The sequence below is a fragment of the Cyprinodon variegatus genome, unplaced genomic scaffold (assembly GCF_000732505.1).
Source record: "Cyprinodon variegatus isolate N-32 unplaced genomic scaffold, C_variegatus-1.0 Scaffold372, whole genome shotgun sequence".
Lineage (NCBI taxonomy): Eukaryota > Metazoa > Chordata > Actinopteri > Cyprinodontiformes > Cyprinodontidae > Cyprinodon > Cyprinodon variegatus.
This window is the reverse complement of record NW_015150825.1, coordinates 191726-209729: the sequence shown is the minus strand read 5'-3', so window position 1 is coordinate 209729 and position 18004 is coordinate 191726. Positions and strand designations below refer to the sequence as shown.

The window sequence follows — 18004 nt, the reverse complement described above, 5'->3', positions numbered from 1 at the left end:
TTAAAAGGGACAAAGTGATATTAGAGGGGTAATCAATCTGCCAATCAGAGACCTAATATCTGGAGACAGATAAGAGAGGGAAGAAGTTTGTGTTATCAACATGATCTAACACTGTGGTTTATCAGAGCTTTAATCACAGTCTGAATGTCATGTGGCTGTAAATGCAAAGGTCACAACATAAAACATAGGCCGTCAAAGGCTGTTACGGAGAAAGGAAATTGATTGGGTTTAATTACCACATGCTATAGAAAAAAAGTTAAGCAGTGTATTGGAATGATGTCCGAAGAACAAAAGGTCTAGGATTCAGAATAAATCGGCTCTCTTTATGGTGAACTTGGACAAACCTGATTTAATGTATCTGATAGTCCTTTTCCTATAATGATAAAGACAACAAAAAGCTTTATACATTTTCATAAAATACAGTTTGATGGGAAGAATTCAGTTCCAGTATAGCTGCTGACACATTCTATACAGCTGCAGTTTAAGAAGTTTGATTCCTGTGTATTATCTTTTCAGGAGTACTTCAATGAAACATATTAAGATTATTAAGTTGCCAGATGCAAAGCCAAATTACAGCTCCGTAACTGTTTTAATAGTTCTAGGTTAGTTTTTAGTTCTATGTTGTTCTAGGAGGAACAAATTGTTAAGCGCTTTGCAAAAAACTGTTTAAATAGAGTTATAAGAAGAAAGATTAAAATATTAGGAGGCTTTAATACTGAGCTGCACTGTATCCAGAATGTACTGTAGAAGCAGTATTTCTTTAAACATCTTTTTTATAATTTTTCTCTGCATCTTCTTTTGGATTTTATGTCCCATTCAAGTATTAGCTTCTGATCTCAATTATGAATATATTCAATAAAAATGGGATCAATAACAAAACTAAATCCTTCTACATTATTGGTCTACAGCTGAATTTCTTACAGGCACACCACCAGTGAGCCTTATGGCTGTGTTTGTTTTCAACCATTATTTGCTTGGTTTGAAAACTTCTACACCTCTTTGTGCCTATTATTTTGTTTATCTAAATAAAATGTCTTTGCAATTGTCTGATACAATAAATTAAATGATATTCAAACTGTAAGGGCCTAATCATACAAACTTAAATTCATTCAACTAAAGTCTAATCTACCCCTTTCCCCCATCACTTTAGGTGTGCCCCAGGGCTTTGTGCTGGGGCCTGTCCTTGTCATCATCTACCTCTTCCCAATTGGCAATATATCATTCACTTTTACTGCTATGCTGATGACACTTAGGTCCACAGCAAACCCTCACCCCCCTCTTCCTCCTACTTCCCTCACTGAATCCATTTCTAAAATAAAAAAACTTGGTTGCATTAATCTTGCTAAAATAGTTGCAAAACTGAGGTTGTCCTCATTGATACCAAAACCAGCCTTTCCTTCATCATTGATAATTCCACCAGTTCACCTTTATTCCAGTTTAAGAGTCTGGATATCACCCTGGATAGCATGCTAGTGCTTTAATCCCACTTCAGTAACACTACCAGTTCTGCCTTTTTTTTTAACCCTCATTACATCACCTCCTCCACTCTCTTTCTTCCTACACTGCTGCCATTCTTATTCACAGTATTGTCACTTCTCATCTTAATTATTGCCATTATTTATTCTTCTGTCTCCCTCCCAAATATCTCCTAGTCCAGAATTCAGTTGACCGTATCATAACTCCACCCTCCAATCCACAATATCTAACGTCCTCCAACAGCTCAGCTGGCTTACGGTTCAGTCCTATACTCAATTAGATATTGTTCTGGTAATCTTAAAAGCCATTCACAAAATTGCACCTCCATATATATATCCACCCTCCTCTATGTACCCACTCCCTTAGATCCCTGTCTGTCACCTCTGTGTGTCTCATTATATTACGGAGCAGAACAATCAGCCCTTCTGCTCCTCGCTTCTAGAATTCATTACCGTCTCAACTCGGAAAAGCCCCTGTCATACCTAGATGATTTAGACCAGTATATGCCTGACATACGAAAAATCTGGCAAAAACGCTGGCATATGTTGTATAAGTTATTTGTATGTTTTGTATAAGTTATGAGCACACTAAAGTACACTAAAACATGCTGGAACACGCTGGCATACGTCCACATAAATCGAGAAATATTGAGCGTGCTCAAAATGTCGCAATGTATGCCTGCGTATGCCATACGTGGGGCATAAGTTCCAGGTAAGTTATCTGATTGTTGACATACGTTAAGTGTTAGTTACTTATAAGTCCTGGTGTCTAGCTTAATAGTTAATTAAATGAGCGAAAAATATTTAATTACTAATTTATTAAGGATAAAAACTATATTTATTTATTAAATGCATGCATCTCAAATAACATTTAAATGTTTAGAATTAAAAAATAGAGATCTTTCCAGTTTTTAATGTATGAAATATATGGCACATTTGGCTTTCCATACATGAATCCAATCGCATTTGATCCCATTATGAATTTTTACTTGTGTGATTTCTACATGTGTGACACGTTTTAAAATGGACTACAAAAAAAAAAGGTCAAAATAGCAGCTTTGTTGCAGCCGTGGACGAGCCATGTGGTTACGTCAGTCAAATTCAAAATTTCTCACAATACCCATTGGTCAGGTCTTAATTAAAACTTCATCAAGCAAAGATAGGGAACAAAGCCTTGACAGAGTGTTTTTCTCCAACAGAGCGCTTGCAAGCTATGACCACATTCTCAGGCTTTTGCAGGTGAGGGCGATCTAAATTGGTGTTCCTGTAGCTTGAGGCGACTTCTTCAGGTGAGAGCCGCTGTACCCTTCATGCTACAGTGATGGAGTTGCTGCCTGACCGTATACAGAGGGGAAGATTCAGGTTTTGTATTTTTCTGTTGTCTCCACCCACAGCTCAGCCAGCCTTATGTATAGCAGCTTGACAAACTTCAGAGAAACTGCATCAGTGGCATAACCAGTTAGAAGGAACAGCTGGTGAGGGTACCTCCCAATACTGCAGTGGATAATCGAAAGAAAGTAATAGGAAAGGATTTTATGAAACTTAAGAATAAAGCTCAAATTTCCTTGAAAACATTGTTAAAAAATAATGTTTGTGGCAAAAGATGTAGGAAGCTGAGTTAGGGTCCCCCCTCTACCCTGGGCCCAGGACAGCTGCCCTGGTTGCCCCCCCGCCAGCAGGCATGGCAATCCTATTAATGTCCCACAAAGGAAGAGTAAAACTAAAAACTGCAGAACAAGAAATTGTATCAAAAAACTTAACTGTACAGTTATGGAATATACACTATATGTTTTAAATGCTAAGAAAAGAACTCCAAGCTTTTTTTTTTTTTTTATTAATCTAGAATAGAATATAGTACCAGAAATAAAAATGTAGTTAAGTTTAAATTGTTAGGTTTTAAGAGGTATGTTAGGTATACTGTAAGTGCATGCATCTTTGTGTGTCTCTGTGTTTCTCTGCGACAAAAAGGCGACCTGTCCAGGGTGTACCCTGCCTCTCGCCCATAGGCTGCAAAATGAACCTAATGCAGTAAGAGGGAGAGGATGGATGGATGAAATTTAAACTTTAATACTAAAACTACCAAAGGTCAATATCAAAACTCTTTTTAAAAAATAATCCTACATTGGACCCAAAGGTTGTTACTCACTACAGTGCAAGCTACACGTTTAAAAACAAGGTGCAAAGCCTCAAAATGTAAAAAGGCAGGATCAATTTCTTATCTCATATTGACAAAAAAGTGAAATACAATTCTTATCACAGACTAATTTCTTCATCTAAAAGACTAAGACATAGACGTTAGTTTTGAAGTCATTTTTAAATATACAGTTTAAGTATATACTCTTCCCTTTTTAATGTAATAATACCCTTACCAAAACATCTCTTATACAATTCAGCAATGTGGAAAATAAACTAAAAACGATGTTGTTGATATTATTATTCCCAATTAGTCTGTAAAGAGTGAAGAGTTATGCAACTGCATTGTTATGAATATCATTATACTTGAATGGGTAAACAAGCTTTTTCTATGAAAGCCAACAACTCCATTTGTTTAAATGGAGTTGGACTATAATGTCCTTATAATCTTTAAAGAATACTTTCAATTAATTCATCATGGTTCCCTAATAGATCTCAATAAAAACAAGAAGGGTTAAATCAATTTCACAGACTCGAAAGTTGCAGTCCTTAACTAAAAGCATATGTCTGCAATCACTGCTGGCGAACATCATTTAAAGCGAGGTGCATTATTCAAAGAAAGTGGAAAAAATGTGTGGGATGAAAGAGAGAAATTGAAATTTCAAGGCGTTATTGAAATACGGTGCAGTACATGTCGTTTACCCCGTGGGCTATGGTTCTCTGTCTCTAAGAGTACTCTCATGGGGGCACACTTCCTATCCGTCTGTTTCTGCTTTGAATTTATTCCTCCTAGCAGACACATAAAGAGAGAGACTCCGTAGATTTATAGCACGGAGGACAGGAATGCAATTCTGCTTCTCTGGCTGCAGCATGACTCATCTCTCTCATCTATTCCAGCTGGGTGCAAAGATCTGTGTTGGACCAATACCAATCCAAAGGCCTGCATGTCCCACACTTGTTCAAGACTCGCAAAAATATTCATAGGGCTTGAACTTTTTCACATCTTGTCCCATTATAATCACTACATCCAATGCCTTTTAAATGAATTAGTAAAGCATTTTGAAAAGCGGAAGGTCAAGAGCATTTTATCTATTTATTTTTTTAAACAACCATACATGAGAATCAATAAAGAAATCAAAAAAGGGGGGTATGTTTTTTTTCAGATCCAGTGCATCAGAGGTCACCAGAGAGAGTCAATGGGTTTCATTTAATCTCAATATAACTCACCTTGGAATTGAGGTATGTCAGAAAGAAGGAAAAAAGAGCAAGAGTGTCACTTTCCATTAGAATTGATAGTAAAGTGTGAGGAATACATATGCAGCATAAACTTCTTAACTTAAAAAAAAAAAATGTTTAATACGTTTAAAACGTTTAATACATGTAAGACTTTCCACAATTCAAAGACATTTACTCATTCGTGTTTGTCTATTACATGAAGTGCCAATAAAATAAATGTTATGATTTTATTGTTGCAAACTGGACACATGAATACCTTCATAAGGCTTTGTAAGTCTATGATGGAGGAGCTTACATGCAGACAACGGAAACAGCTGCTTCCTTAACCCTGATCCTAATTTTGCCCCTTGAACGGTCTTTGTACAAAATCTATGCCATATTCCTTGATGCAGGGAAATGCCGTTGACACGAGTAATCAAGGTTTGCAGGATACTTTGATTTATGCATTAAGCGTGCAAAAACAGACCAACATGGATGAGAACTGGGGAATTCACAGACCTCCTTCCTTCCTGGCACACGGCTTAAATATCAAACCAGGATGGAAGGATGAAATTACCCTCAGATGCACATAATCCCTCATAGTTTATCGTTACAGGATCTGGATGAAGACGCAGTCACAGAATACATGTTTTTTGTTATGAACATTGCAAACTTTAGAATGGTGATGATCATTAATTTGAAAATGTATCATTTTTAATATATTTTATTTGCATATTTATCAAAATATTTGCACACAATTAATGTGCAATTGTACTCTTAAAGGAGCCATCACTTAGAAATCTGACTTTTTCATGTTAAAACATGTGTGTTGGTAGGTTTCAGCTAAAACCTGCCAGAAAATTTGGAGTAAAAAATTGGCATGCTGTTTTTTTGTGTTGGCTCTTTGTTGAGGCTAGAAAACAGAGAAATTTTTAACAAAATATGATTTTAATCCTCCTCCTTGACTAACATCATTCAACATCGGAGGAATAGTATTACCAACATCGGCTTGCCCAGCTCCTGTTTCTATTTAAGCAATTCTTAGAGTTCATTTCTTTTATAAATATGAAAAACAAACATACATTTAAATGCAAATTCAGAAGGATTGGTTATGTAAAATACCAGCTAATGACAAATTTAATCTTAAGTGCACCTTAATTCAATAATGAACTCTTTTATATGATGATTGGATGTATTGCCTCTTGTAAAAACCAGAGAGGATGAAATTAAATGAACACTCTTATTTTCCCTAAAGGTCCCTTACAACACTACAGTGAGTTAAATTGATGAAAGTTAGTTGTTATTTCTGTTTAATTAACAGATTCTGATGGACCTAAAATATGCAACAACTCTACCTGAATTGAATTTCAAACTAAAATTTCAATACAGTTTTAGTCCAACATAAAAAGCTAAACATTGTTAAATGGAGTTAAACCCTCAGAAGTGGAAGTTTGCAAAAAAGTGGTGGTTTGAAAGGGATGTGAAGGGATTTATGTTAAGAGAGGAACAACCAACCTTAAAAAGAGGGGTGTTAAATATGGAAGTGAGGTCCCCCTGAAGGCGGCTGCGCCTCGGGACTTCCCTTCCGGTTCTTTTCCTGGGAGCAAGTTATTTACTACTCTTAACTCAAACTGGGTAAAACCATATACAAAAGGACTATAAAACAGGAGTATAAAAGTAACAGAGTTTATTCCAGGTCAGGTCGTTACAGGACAGAGAAATTGCTTGGAGCTTGCACAGCTGTGGGCTCAAAAAACGTCAGCGAGCGTCCGGCAAAGATTGAGCCCCGAACAAGCTTATCTCCTCCTTCTTATACCTCATGAGTCCATGTTTTGGATCAGGTGGATGCTTAGCTGTCCGTATCGGAAACTGACACGCCATCCATGCCCTGACCTTCATGCATCTTGCCTCTATGCCCCAGGATTACACATCAGTCCGGCTCCAAGATGTGCCCATATCCTGTGTATTTTTAAAGACACGAAGGCTGTCCTGATTAGATGACCTCCGTACACACAGTGACATCCACCATGTGAAGGAAGGCCTTTGTTAGCCTAATCTGGCTAACAAAGTAACAATGCACATGATGTATAAAGAATAAACCTAACAGGGGAAGGATTCAGATTCCAGCTCTCAAAAACCTACAATGCAGCGATAGAGTTAATTGCTTCCTGCTATCAACTAAATCTTCATTGCCATGGAGGGGACCAAAACATCTCGCCTGCTCAGCCAGGTCAACAATGGCCCCTTTTCAGAAGCATAGGCCAGTATCAGGTTTTGCAGGCCAACAACGACCTCAACAACTCCCCATTACTAAGGGCTGGACCTTTTTTTCGGTTCAATTTGCATGTTTTTTAAGCCATAAGCCTGGGACTCAACCCTAATCCAGACATTTTGAATTGAGAAAGCTTCCTGGATGGGAAGCAAAACATCTTCAAACTTGGAAAACAAAGTCCAGTTGATAGGTTTTTTTTTTACTTTTTAACTTTGCTGGAAAGTTATATTGTTTACACAACTATTCATGACAATTCAAAAAATTCTGGTGATAAAATTAGCTAATGATAAGATGTTGCTGCCACAGTCTCTTGATAGCAGTGCTGTTTAGAACTGAAACATGGCGTATATCTGAATATAAACATTTTTATTCTAGTTTTTTTTCACACAGCATTTTTATGTCAATGTGACAAATTCCAGGCTTAATGTGATCAACACAGAGGAGTAAATTAAAGCTTTGACTGGAAATATTTTCTATATGAACCTGTTTAAGCTAACACTTTCGTCTTAGGTGGCTGTTATGTGTGTTAGGTGTTGATGCCTGACTTTAAGGCCGGAAACTTATCAACCCTTTTTAGCTCAATGCTTGGCTGCCAAGTACTTGGGTTCATTCTTTTAAGCTATTTTAATCAATTTTGTGACTTCTGGTATGGAAATTGATATAATTATGCTACAAGCCTAAAGGCACAACTACAAAGTAAATGGTGCAAAAAGTTTTAAATGTCAACACATTAATGTGGAAGTAGAACAATTACAGAAGCAAAACCATAACAATGATAAAAGAAAAGAGCATGTTTATGAAAAGAAAGGAAAAAGAAACCGACAAAGCTTTTCTCATTTTTTCAATGTTAAGTGAGTTGTATCCTTTACAGAACTCCCTGCAGCTTTAGTCTAGACTGAGGAATTGGATGATCTTTAACTGCAGAAGACGAAACTCTAAAAAAAGTCCCAGAAGTATACAGGTTTAATATGTCCTATATTTCCCAGAATGCACTTCACAGCTCCTACAGTTCAAATATTTGTATTGAGTCTTGCATAGTGTTGGTAACCATTTGATCTTTAATATGATTGCATTCCAAAAATGACTCATAGAGGCCAACAGGTGCAAACATCCAGCAAATGATGAGAACAGATGAATAATGTAAACATTAAACACACCAATGCAAAAAACACACAAACAAAAACAAACAAAATGCCACTGCTAAACAAAAAAGCAAGTTAAAAAAAGAGCAGTAAATAGCTTTCATAAAGGAAGATCATCAGGTAGAGTCGACCACCAAGTCTGATGGGACCTAACCCTATTTTCCTATTTTCTATTTTGATGCTGTACTTAAATTTATAGCTTGCTGGTGGACTCCACCTAGTGGCTGGTGCTTTTCCATTTTATGAACTGAGTTTGTAGGTTATTTAGGTTTGGTTATTGCTGTTGTTTTTTGTGTTATTGTCTATCTTATATTATTGCAGCATTTTTTTCTGTTGATTTAGTTTTATTGTATTAAATTCTTTGTTTTTAATCATTCGTGTTTTTTTTCGCCCAGTAAACTTTATTCTGAAAGTTTGCACTTGTCAGAAAAAGTATAGAATAGGTCAAATGTTACCTAAAAGTTGGATAACAGTATTATATTTAAAGCTCTCATAACAGTAGATTAACCCTAACAGAACAGTTACTTAACTGTAAAAGATTGATTGTGCATTACTGATGTATAAAGCTTTATATTTTTGCACACTTCTAACTAGTTATCTCATATGAGATGTTCCTTTGTTTTTTTGAATCCAGCTTATCCCATCCTTCAACCAGCCTGCAAGGAGACGGAGGAGATCTCGCAGTGATCAAAGTGTGTGTGTGTGTGTGTGTGTGTGTGTGTGTGTGTGTGTGTGTGCAGCGTACCAAGCACGGAGTCTCATTCTCTCTCAAACTGGGAACCTGATAGCTGAACTGTACGTCTCTCTTGTCTTTGTGGTTCCGACACAGAAATGGAACAGATCCGATGAGACCTAGAAATACAAGCTTTTGTCCTTGCTTCTATCCTCTTTCTCCCTTCCTATGCTTCATTTTATCTTTATTTTTCTATCTAAATTAGGGTTTACTTTTCTGTATGCTGTCTATATTTTTATGCTCATACCTTACAAATCAGAAAAAGGTCTGTACACTGCATTGACATTGCATTAAGGGTGACTTCTAACTTGCTTTTCTTCATAACACAGCTGTTGCATTGATGGGTGATGATGAGAGCTTGGGTTTGCTGTGAATGAACATGCTGAGGCCATTATGAAAATATACACAATACATCAGCGGTTCATTTAGCAGTCTATAAGTCTGTGGGTTGAGTAAAATCCACCACTGCTCCAACCTAACTTTTTTGCCGTTGTGGGGATAAAATAAGTAATGAAGAAAGAGCAACACTGAGATGGAGAAAGGAAGAGCAACAAACCCATTTTCTATATTAACAGAATTTAACAAACCTTATATTTTAAAGAGCTCTACAACAAAAAGAGCCTGATTGGCTTCTCAAGTTTCAAAATCATCATATAAGCCTTCCTCATAGTGCTTTATTTTGAAAGAATATACATAACTATGTGGTTCATCATAAAATTCAAGTGATTAGAAGATAGTATACGGTAGGGCTTTGATAATAAATGATGATGATAGATCATTAATTAAGCAAGTGAATATTCTGATGAGTAATAATATTCCTCTAGTTTTCTGGACAGCTGGAATAAAGCATGCCCACTGTAGATAAGATTATAATAGATTACTGTTGTGTTTCTTTAAGTCGATTAACCCTAAACCAAAGAACAGCAACATGTGATTAATTATAAATAAAAGTTATATTCACTTTGGCTGAAAACCTACTAAAGCCTCAAACAAGGACAGATTCCTGAAAAAAAAACAACTTCATGTTAGTGATGTAAGGGGGAAAGTATTTCCTTTTGAAATACAAATTCCTTTCAAAATGTTTTCTGTTTCCTTTCAAAATGTGAAAATATGTCATTGATTTAAGTGATTGTACAACAAATTTTAATTGTTTTGGTAGAAATGGCTTAAATCTAATGAATATCTTTATTTAAAATGTTCAGAGAAAAAAATAAAGATGAATAATAAAAATGTATTTTTAGTAAAAATATGGTTTGTTAATATAAACACAAGGTTAGACTACAAAAAGCAGTTGGCAAAGGAGTTTGCTGTTGGCAAAGTGACAAAATTCCACGTCCCTTGCCTTCAAAAGTCGATGGCATGGGCAAAGGTGCAAATCAGATTGTGTCTAAAATGAGCGGAACAAACTTTCTAGCCCTTTGAAAATATGTAAAGATAAGTTGATGACCAGAGCCCGCAAAATACTGGGAGGATGATGTGCAAATGAAAATCTTTACAACCCACTCTTTATAATGCAGTTAACGAATCTTAAATCAATTTTTGCATCCATATTAGGCACATATGAAAGTCAATTTTAAACCTGCATGTAACAATGTCTTCAGTTGTTATGGATTATGGCGATAAGGAGGCATACTGGTGGAATGACAGATGATGGAGAGAGCTTTAGAGCAAAATGAAAATCACAAGCAGGACTAGACAACCATCCTCTATTCTCTCAAACTCCATTGCTTGAAGCTTCAAATTTCTTTTACATCTGCTCTGCTCCCTCAGGGACGGTCCTACTCTTTTGGGTGAAGGTTTTATAGATTTTTTTCATTTATTAATCCAGCTTTTTTATATCCATTATTAAAATATTCAATAATTAGTGTCCTTTGACTATTTAGTCACACAGCTTAACTGCCTTATAATGTTGTGACAATCCAGAACAACAAAAAGATTCTCATTACACATTTTTATTTATCTTATGCTTCTTCTAATTTACTTCTTACATGACCATCATTTCTCATAAACTGAATTTTATTACTCATCTGCAAACCATAATCGTTCAAACCAACAGAAATAAACATTTGAAGCACATCATTTTGTGAGAAATGAATCCATTGAAACTGGGAACATGTATTTGAGTTAAATTACTGAAATAAAAAAACTTTTTAATCATTATTGTGTTTATTCAGTTTCACCTTTAAGTATATGACATCAAGAAAAAATGACTCACCATAGACCTTGCCTAGGAACAGTGTCTTAACCAGGTCAAACTGTATGTCTGAGGCCTCTGGAAGTTTGTAGCTGACTGGAGGGTAATGATCCAGCTGGAATAAGACAAATAATGAAAGAGAAATAAATAATACATAAGGATCAAATACATATTTAGGTAAGGCTTCTCAAAAAAGTACAAAGGTGCTGATTAAAAGACTTATTACTGAATACCACCGAGACTGGCATCAGCATCTTAAGGATAGATCATTTAAACAACAGAGACACTGGTAGCTGAGATTCAGGAAGATACATAGCTTAACAGCACCCTCTGGTGGTTTCCAGTGGTCAGTAAAAAAAAAGAGGTAAAAAGAGCATTTATATTTAAATAATGATAAAAATAACAATGATAATATGATAATTCTTTAAAGAGTTTTACCATGCTTTAGCAGCACAATGCAACTAAGTATATGATGATTGGTAAGCTGCACTGGAAACTACACTTTTATTTACACTGTTTTAAATCCAGAATAAGAAGTAAATTGTCCACATCATACAAATCTAAGCTTAGACTTTGCACATACTGTGGATTTTTAGGTTAAAAAAATTACCTTTAAATAAGCTTTGTTCCACATTGTTTACAATAGAATACATGTTTGACTCTTTATGTGCTGATATTGGTGATGACTAGAATCCTTTAAGGAAAACTGTTTTCCTTAAACAAAAAAACAAACCAAACAAAAAGTGAACATTTAAAAATGGCAAATTCAGGTTAAACAGTCATATGGTCGAAGTCTGATTTCTGTGTTCTGTAACCAGGAGGAACACCAGTACAGAAGATTATTTTGTGATAAGGAGGTATCTGTTTCCCAAAATCTTCTCAAGTTGGTTTTAAATCTTTAAAGCCCAGAGCAAATGACTTGCAACATTTACATAGTTCAACATTTAGAGACTGTTGTCCCCTAAGACAGTGATATCATACAAGGGATCTGTTCCCATCAGGATCAGGAATGATTCATGATGGAATAAAGATAATCACTTTTATTGATTTTCAGTCGACCATGCCAGGAAGGGAATATATAAAATTGGATCATGCAAGAAAGATGCCTTGGTCTCCTTCCTGGGCTGTCAAATACTGCTGTGTCATCAATTCCTGTGGTATGCACAAAGTGTCTTTTACTGCCTGTGTACTGACACTGAATGTACTATCAGACACAATCAGCAAATGCTCTGAAGATAGGTATGTAGTTTAAGAATTAAAAGGCTCAAGTCTTCCTAATAATCGTGTATTTGGGACCCCCATGGAGCAGCCTGACAATATGCTGGAATAAAAGGGCTAGCTAACCTTCTGTATATAGGAAGGGTTTAAACAAAAAATAAAGAATCTTAAGATCATATCAGAACTCAACCTTCACACAAGTTGGATTTCTGATTGACCTTTAAACTTTAATCCTAATATGCTTAATCATATCTGTTCTGCCTCGATCATAGCTGTTACCTTACAGCAGATTTGCTGATCTCAGTAAAGCTTTCATTCTAGTTGATGTTGGCCTCTTTGAAACAAGCTCCATTTGTTTTTTCCCAAAATGGATCAAGCTCCCAGCGATCTTTATGAATGTAAATTTAAGCTCAAACTGCAACAACGATCTATAAATAGGTAAAAATGTCTTAAATTAAGTGTATTTACCCTTCATGCGAGCAGGTATATAAGATGATCTGCCAATGGAATGAGTATTTTTACCCTTAAAAAAGAAAAGTAGATAACATGCACTTGGAATAAGAGATGGTAAATGTTTCTTATTTTAAATTTAAATTGTCTTGTTCCATTGGCTAAGTCTCACTTACCTCCTTCAAGAAAAAAATAGTTTAATTATTTTATGAAACAATTACTAATTTAGATTTCAATTTTTGCAGTGCATTTATCAGCTGAGGCGTACCTCAAGGGCCATTTTAGGACACCTTATTTTTCTCTTTCTCTCTCTGTCCAACCATCTCTTGCATATTAGGCACATTGAGATACATTTTCTGTATAAATATGTTGTTAAAATATGTTTCTGTAAACACTCATGCATTTCCCTAAACTCTAAACACTTGATAGTATGGTTTTGAACCTTGACCTTTCATGGTGTTGGACAGTAATGCATTAGTCTAATGATAAAAAAGTATTACTTCTTTGAGTATCTAATACTCTAACATATTTCTATTTAAATAAAAAAAACACACACAAAACAAAAGCACTGCTACCCTATGGTTCTTCAGTCAGTTACTTGAGGGACAGACTGGCCATTGGGGGGTTCCAAATTCAACAGTATCTGCCTTGTTAGATCCTCCTACCGCCTGAGTAGGAGCATAATAGGAAAAAGCAGACACACACCCTTGCCCTGTCTTTTTTGGTTCTGAGGCACACGACAGGTAACAACGACAGGGACAGTCAAAAGGAAAGACTTATAAAGAGGGAGAGGATAAAAATAAGCCAGAACTGGCTGCAAAGTGCAGTGTGAATAATTTTGGGGAGCAGGTAAGACTTAAAACTACTGGAGGAAAACTTATCATAACATATCCAGCTTAAGTAGCTCCAAATTAAAGCGGGTTTTTAGAACCCAAGGAAGCCAAAACTTACTTATTAAAGCAAATGTTTTTGTTGAAGCGGAGTTCAGGCTGCTGTAAAGCTCAGCTTTAGATCACATTACTTATTCAGAGACAGATCCAACCCATTCGTGTCGCGTAGGGGAATTTGTTGAGAATAGGATCCACAATGGAGCATTGATACAGGCTTAAGGCTGTTAACTGATTTGCCAGCAAGTTCAACTTTTGTCCCTTCTCAGATAAAAATAAAAGTTCATGTGTTATCTGCCTGCTCATTGTCTCATTTAGTTTTCTTAAAAAATTGTTAAAAATACAATGCCATGTCAGCTTCATTTTTAAAGGTGTTTAATTCTAATGTGTTTCTTTATTTATTTAACTCTTGTGTCCTGTTCACATTCCAGTTAGGGTTGTGGGTTTGGTGGACCAGCTGAATTTTGTTGCTTGAAATTTAACACAAGGAAACTTTTTTTAAAAGTAGAATACAAATTTAATTTTTTTTATTTTTTACATCATTACATTTGGATACACCCATAATATATATATATTAGTAGTGTATACCATAATATGTGCCCTTATATCAGTTGTGATATCTCATTGAAAACTAGAGAGTCTAAAACTCCCAAGGCTAAATTTTGGGCTAAATTTCATAAAATGATTGGTACAATATGCATGGTCAAACTTCATAAATTTTATTCATGAGTATTTTCTATTTGAGAACTTGTTGCGAGTTCTCAAATAGGGTCCCCCTAGTGCTTTGGCGGGAAACTGCTATGCATCCCTAGAGATTCCAGACCGACGTTGTAGAAGCATACCAGCAAAACTGGTTTGCGACCAGACGCAAGCGACATTTGTTGTGTGCAGCTGCAGAAGTATAATCCGCAATTTAGAGTGTCTATAGAGCAGGTCCTGAAGCTAGCTGCTCGATGCTGATTGGCTAACATACTTAATGATTTTTAACTGACAGTGGCCAGTCGAGGGGGCAAAGGAATCGTTCAGTCAGAACAGTCATCTTGTGCTGAACTCTTGCTGTGGTTTCTGGAGTTTATTATTTCAGAGCGCTTCCCAACAGCTATTTTCAACCGTTGTAATTATGTGTTTTAACATTTGTTAATGCAATATGTGATGTTTGAATTTAATTAACATCACTGAGCCTCCCCTGTTTCAGAGAGCTGCAGCCATCATGGCCTTATACAGTACATCGTATGTATCCCTACAAGCAAAATTTGCAGTAGGGGTTAGTTACAGCAAATTTGCAATTGGCTTAAAGTTTGTAAAATTGGTAAAATTGTCACAATATCAGCAACATATAACTGTATTTTCACTTTTCAGAGACTGCATTTATGTATTTAATTAAAGATTATTAATGCTTATTTTCACACTCTGTTTTCTTCCATTTCTTTTATACTTTAAAGCTGATTTTGTATGATTTAGTAAACGTTATATGTCTTATGGCTATGTCATAGCTATATCGTTATCAGAACCAACCTAATAAGGTGCTCTCTGAGAGATTTATGTATGAATATAACATGTTGACTCTCCATGGTGTCATGCACATTTTCATTAAACAAATTAGGTGAAGTAGTTAAAGTTATTTCTTTAAACAAAGTAGGTGATCAAACATTAGTTAAGGGCATAAGATGGTTAACAGTGAGGGTAGAAACCAAGCAGGATGTTTACAAAATGCTTCATCTATGGAAATGTGAGAGCAGCGAGGGTGATGGAGGGAGGGAATACACGACTTTAATATCCCTGCAACGTAATTAACTTGTTATTGCCGTACCAATGAAGTTTCTAATTAGCTTGAAGGCTGCAGCTGGTGCTATTGATGAGAATAATTTCAGCCCCTCAATTTGGCTTCCCTACATCCCAGAAAATAAAAGATCATCCTTTTTCCCCTCTCCCTGTTCATAGGAGGACTGTATCTGAGCTCACACAGACAGCAGAGCAACAGGCGAGAACAATGACTTTTGTTGCAGTGTGTTTTTCTCAGAGTGTCTTTTATTGATGTGCTGAAAAGCTGAGGCTTCGTGGCGGACGGGGGCAGAGCTGGAAGGTCACAAAAGAACTTGGATTCATGTAAGTGTGCTTTAGCCCGTGTTTACAGGTTTAATTCAGTGGAGTGCTCCCAAACAGCAAATCTCCTCACCCGCAGCTCTTCAGACTTTTTTTTTTCTTCACACACAAATAAGAATAAAACACACACATACACACACCAAGCATCTTCTAATTTGATTCCTTCCAAAAGCCTGGTCTCTGTAGAGCCCTGTGTGGGTTTTGTTTTCCACTGTGACTGGAGGGTGGGATAATGGGGCACAATTAAATTGCGCTCAGCTTATTTACTTTTATCTGAGAAAACAAATTGGCTGCACAAGCTGGGAGGGCGGTTTTGAATCTTGAAACCTCACAGAAAGGTCCACAGAGGAAGGCAGCGAGAAGAAACCCCATTTTACTGAACTCTGTCTATTACAGCCTCAATTACTGGGATCCCTTCCCTTCGCAGCACCATTTAGAGAACACACTTCTCTCCTCTAATGCCTCTTATGTTGCATTGAGCTTACGTAAGCAAACTAATAAGCTGTTAGACAAACAGAACATTACCAAAGGGTGAAATCTTTTTCACTGTGTTTAATAGAATCGAAGTGAGCATGGGTGCTGAACGTATTCAAACTAATATATCTAATTTATCTTTCTGAGAGATAAATCGGATTCCTTCACACATTCGACGCCTCACAAATAAGAGCAAAGACGTGCAAAGCATCCCCTTTAACCTTGAACAAATAGTTAACATTATTATCATTTAAACTGTCGCATTACTGTCTCGCTCCATTGCTGTAACAGTCACTCATTCCGCTGATCTATCGGCAGTAACTGGAGATGAGAGGAGGGAAGTCTCGGATGAGATGTCTGTTGCCTGAAGGGATTTCTCACTTTCATCTCAGAGATGGAGAGATGGGAGCTCATTTTAATCTCATGTTGGTGGGCCTTTGATAGTGAACTAACCCGATGAGACCTCTCAGGCTACTTAAAAACCAAACACTGCCCTCTCTTGCTGCACACTGTGGGAATATTTCAGGTATCCACTCATCATTACATGCCAGATAAAAATATCAGGATTATCAAAAGGTTAAATGAGTTAATTATTCAAATGCATTGAGAACATTTTATGAGCTTTAGGAAAAGATACTTAAAGTTGTAGGGAGGCAGCTGTTTCAACTGTTGCACTCCCGAATTTTCCGAGTGGTGCCCGACTTTACACGAGTGAATGAAGTGAATGAGATTGGTCGTATATCAAGGGGGCGGAATCTTTGTGGCGGAAGGTTCGCAAGCAAGTTTGGTTGTGGCCGGTTTCTCGGAAGCAAATTGCTAACCAGTTAGCAACTTAGTGCTATTAGGTTCCCAATGGGAAATTACTTTGGGACCATGTAGCACTTAGCAACAACACTGTCAAGGAACGCTATGGAGAGCAGAAACATGCAAGAGGAGGAGAGTTTTGTGTCGGAGGACGTAGATGAGATTTAGAGGAGGAAAGAGGGGACGAAGATGTTGTGGAAGAGGACACCAGGGTGGCAAAAGCTTTGGTTGGTGTAGAAGGCTTACAGCCGTACATGTTTGAGCCCTTGCCTCGCATCGCTGCCAGTTCTGTTAACTCTACGCCTGCCGAAGACACAGACGTCCATCCCCGTGAACACTGGGACGGAACTCAATGGGAAAGTAAATGAGTCGTATTTCTTATTTCAACCGTTTCAATAAAAAAATCTGATTGACAGATGATCGTTGATATATGATTGGCCGAATTTAGGTGTACAAGCTGACATATAACTAACTGGTCTGCGTAAAATAACGAACCCCGCCCCCCCACAGATTTTAAGACAGGATTTTTTTTTAAATAGAAATTTTCTAACTTTTGGGACAATATGGTCTGATAAAGAGTACATTTATGTACATGTTTAAGCCAGAATGGTTTGAAATTTAAATATGACTTCCCTACAACTTTAAAGAATATTTTGCAAAATTAACTGAATTACAGTTTATGGCTAAAAGATAAACGTGCCACTGGTAGATTTTTAATGGAAATATCTATCCGAATATCATGTCTCTATTTACAAATGTGCTTTGTGACATTACAAAAGACATATCTTTGTCTTTAATATGTACCAAACGTTTGTTATTTTAGCCAGAACAATTGATTGGTATACTACTTATCATTAGCAAAGCAACCTCTAAACAATACGGTTATCTCAGTTTGACATGTTTA

The 18004-nt window shown here is 36.5% G+C and overlaps 1 protein-coding gene across 2 annotated transcripts in view; it reads right to left on the bottom strand.

Moving 5' to 3' along the window:
* Positions 1-18004, bottom strand: part of cntnap2 (contactin associated protein-like 2) — a 219357-nt gene that overhangs the window by 11013 nt on the left and 190340 nt on the right. For both annotated transcript variants that reach the window (XM_015386616.1, XM_015386617.1), the window contains exon 19: positions 11186-11279. In XM_015386616.1, coding sequence (XP_015242102.1) covers positions 11186-11279 — 94 coding nt within the window. The remainder of the gene's footprint in view (positions 1-11185; positions 11280-18004) is intronic.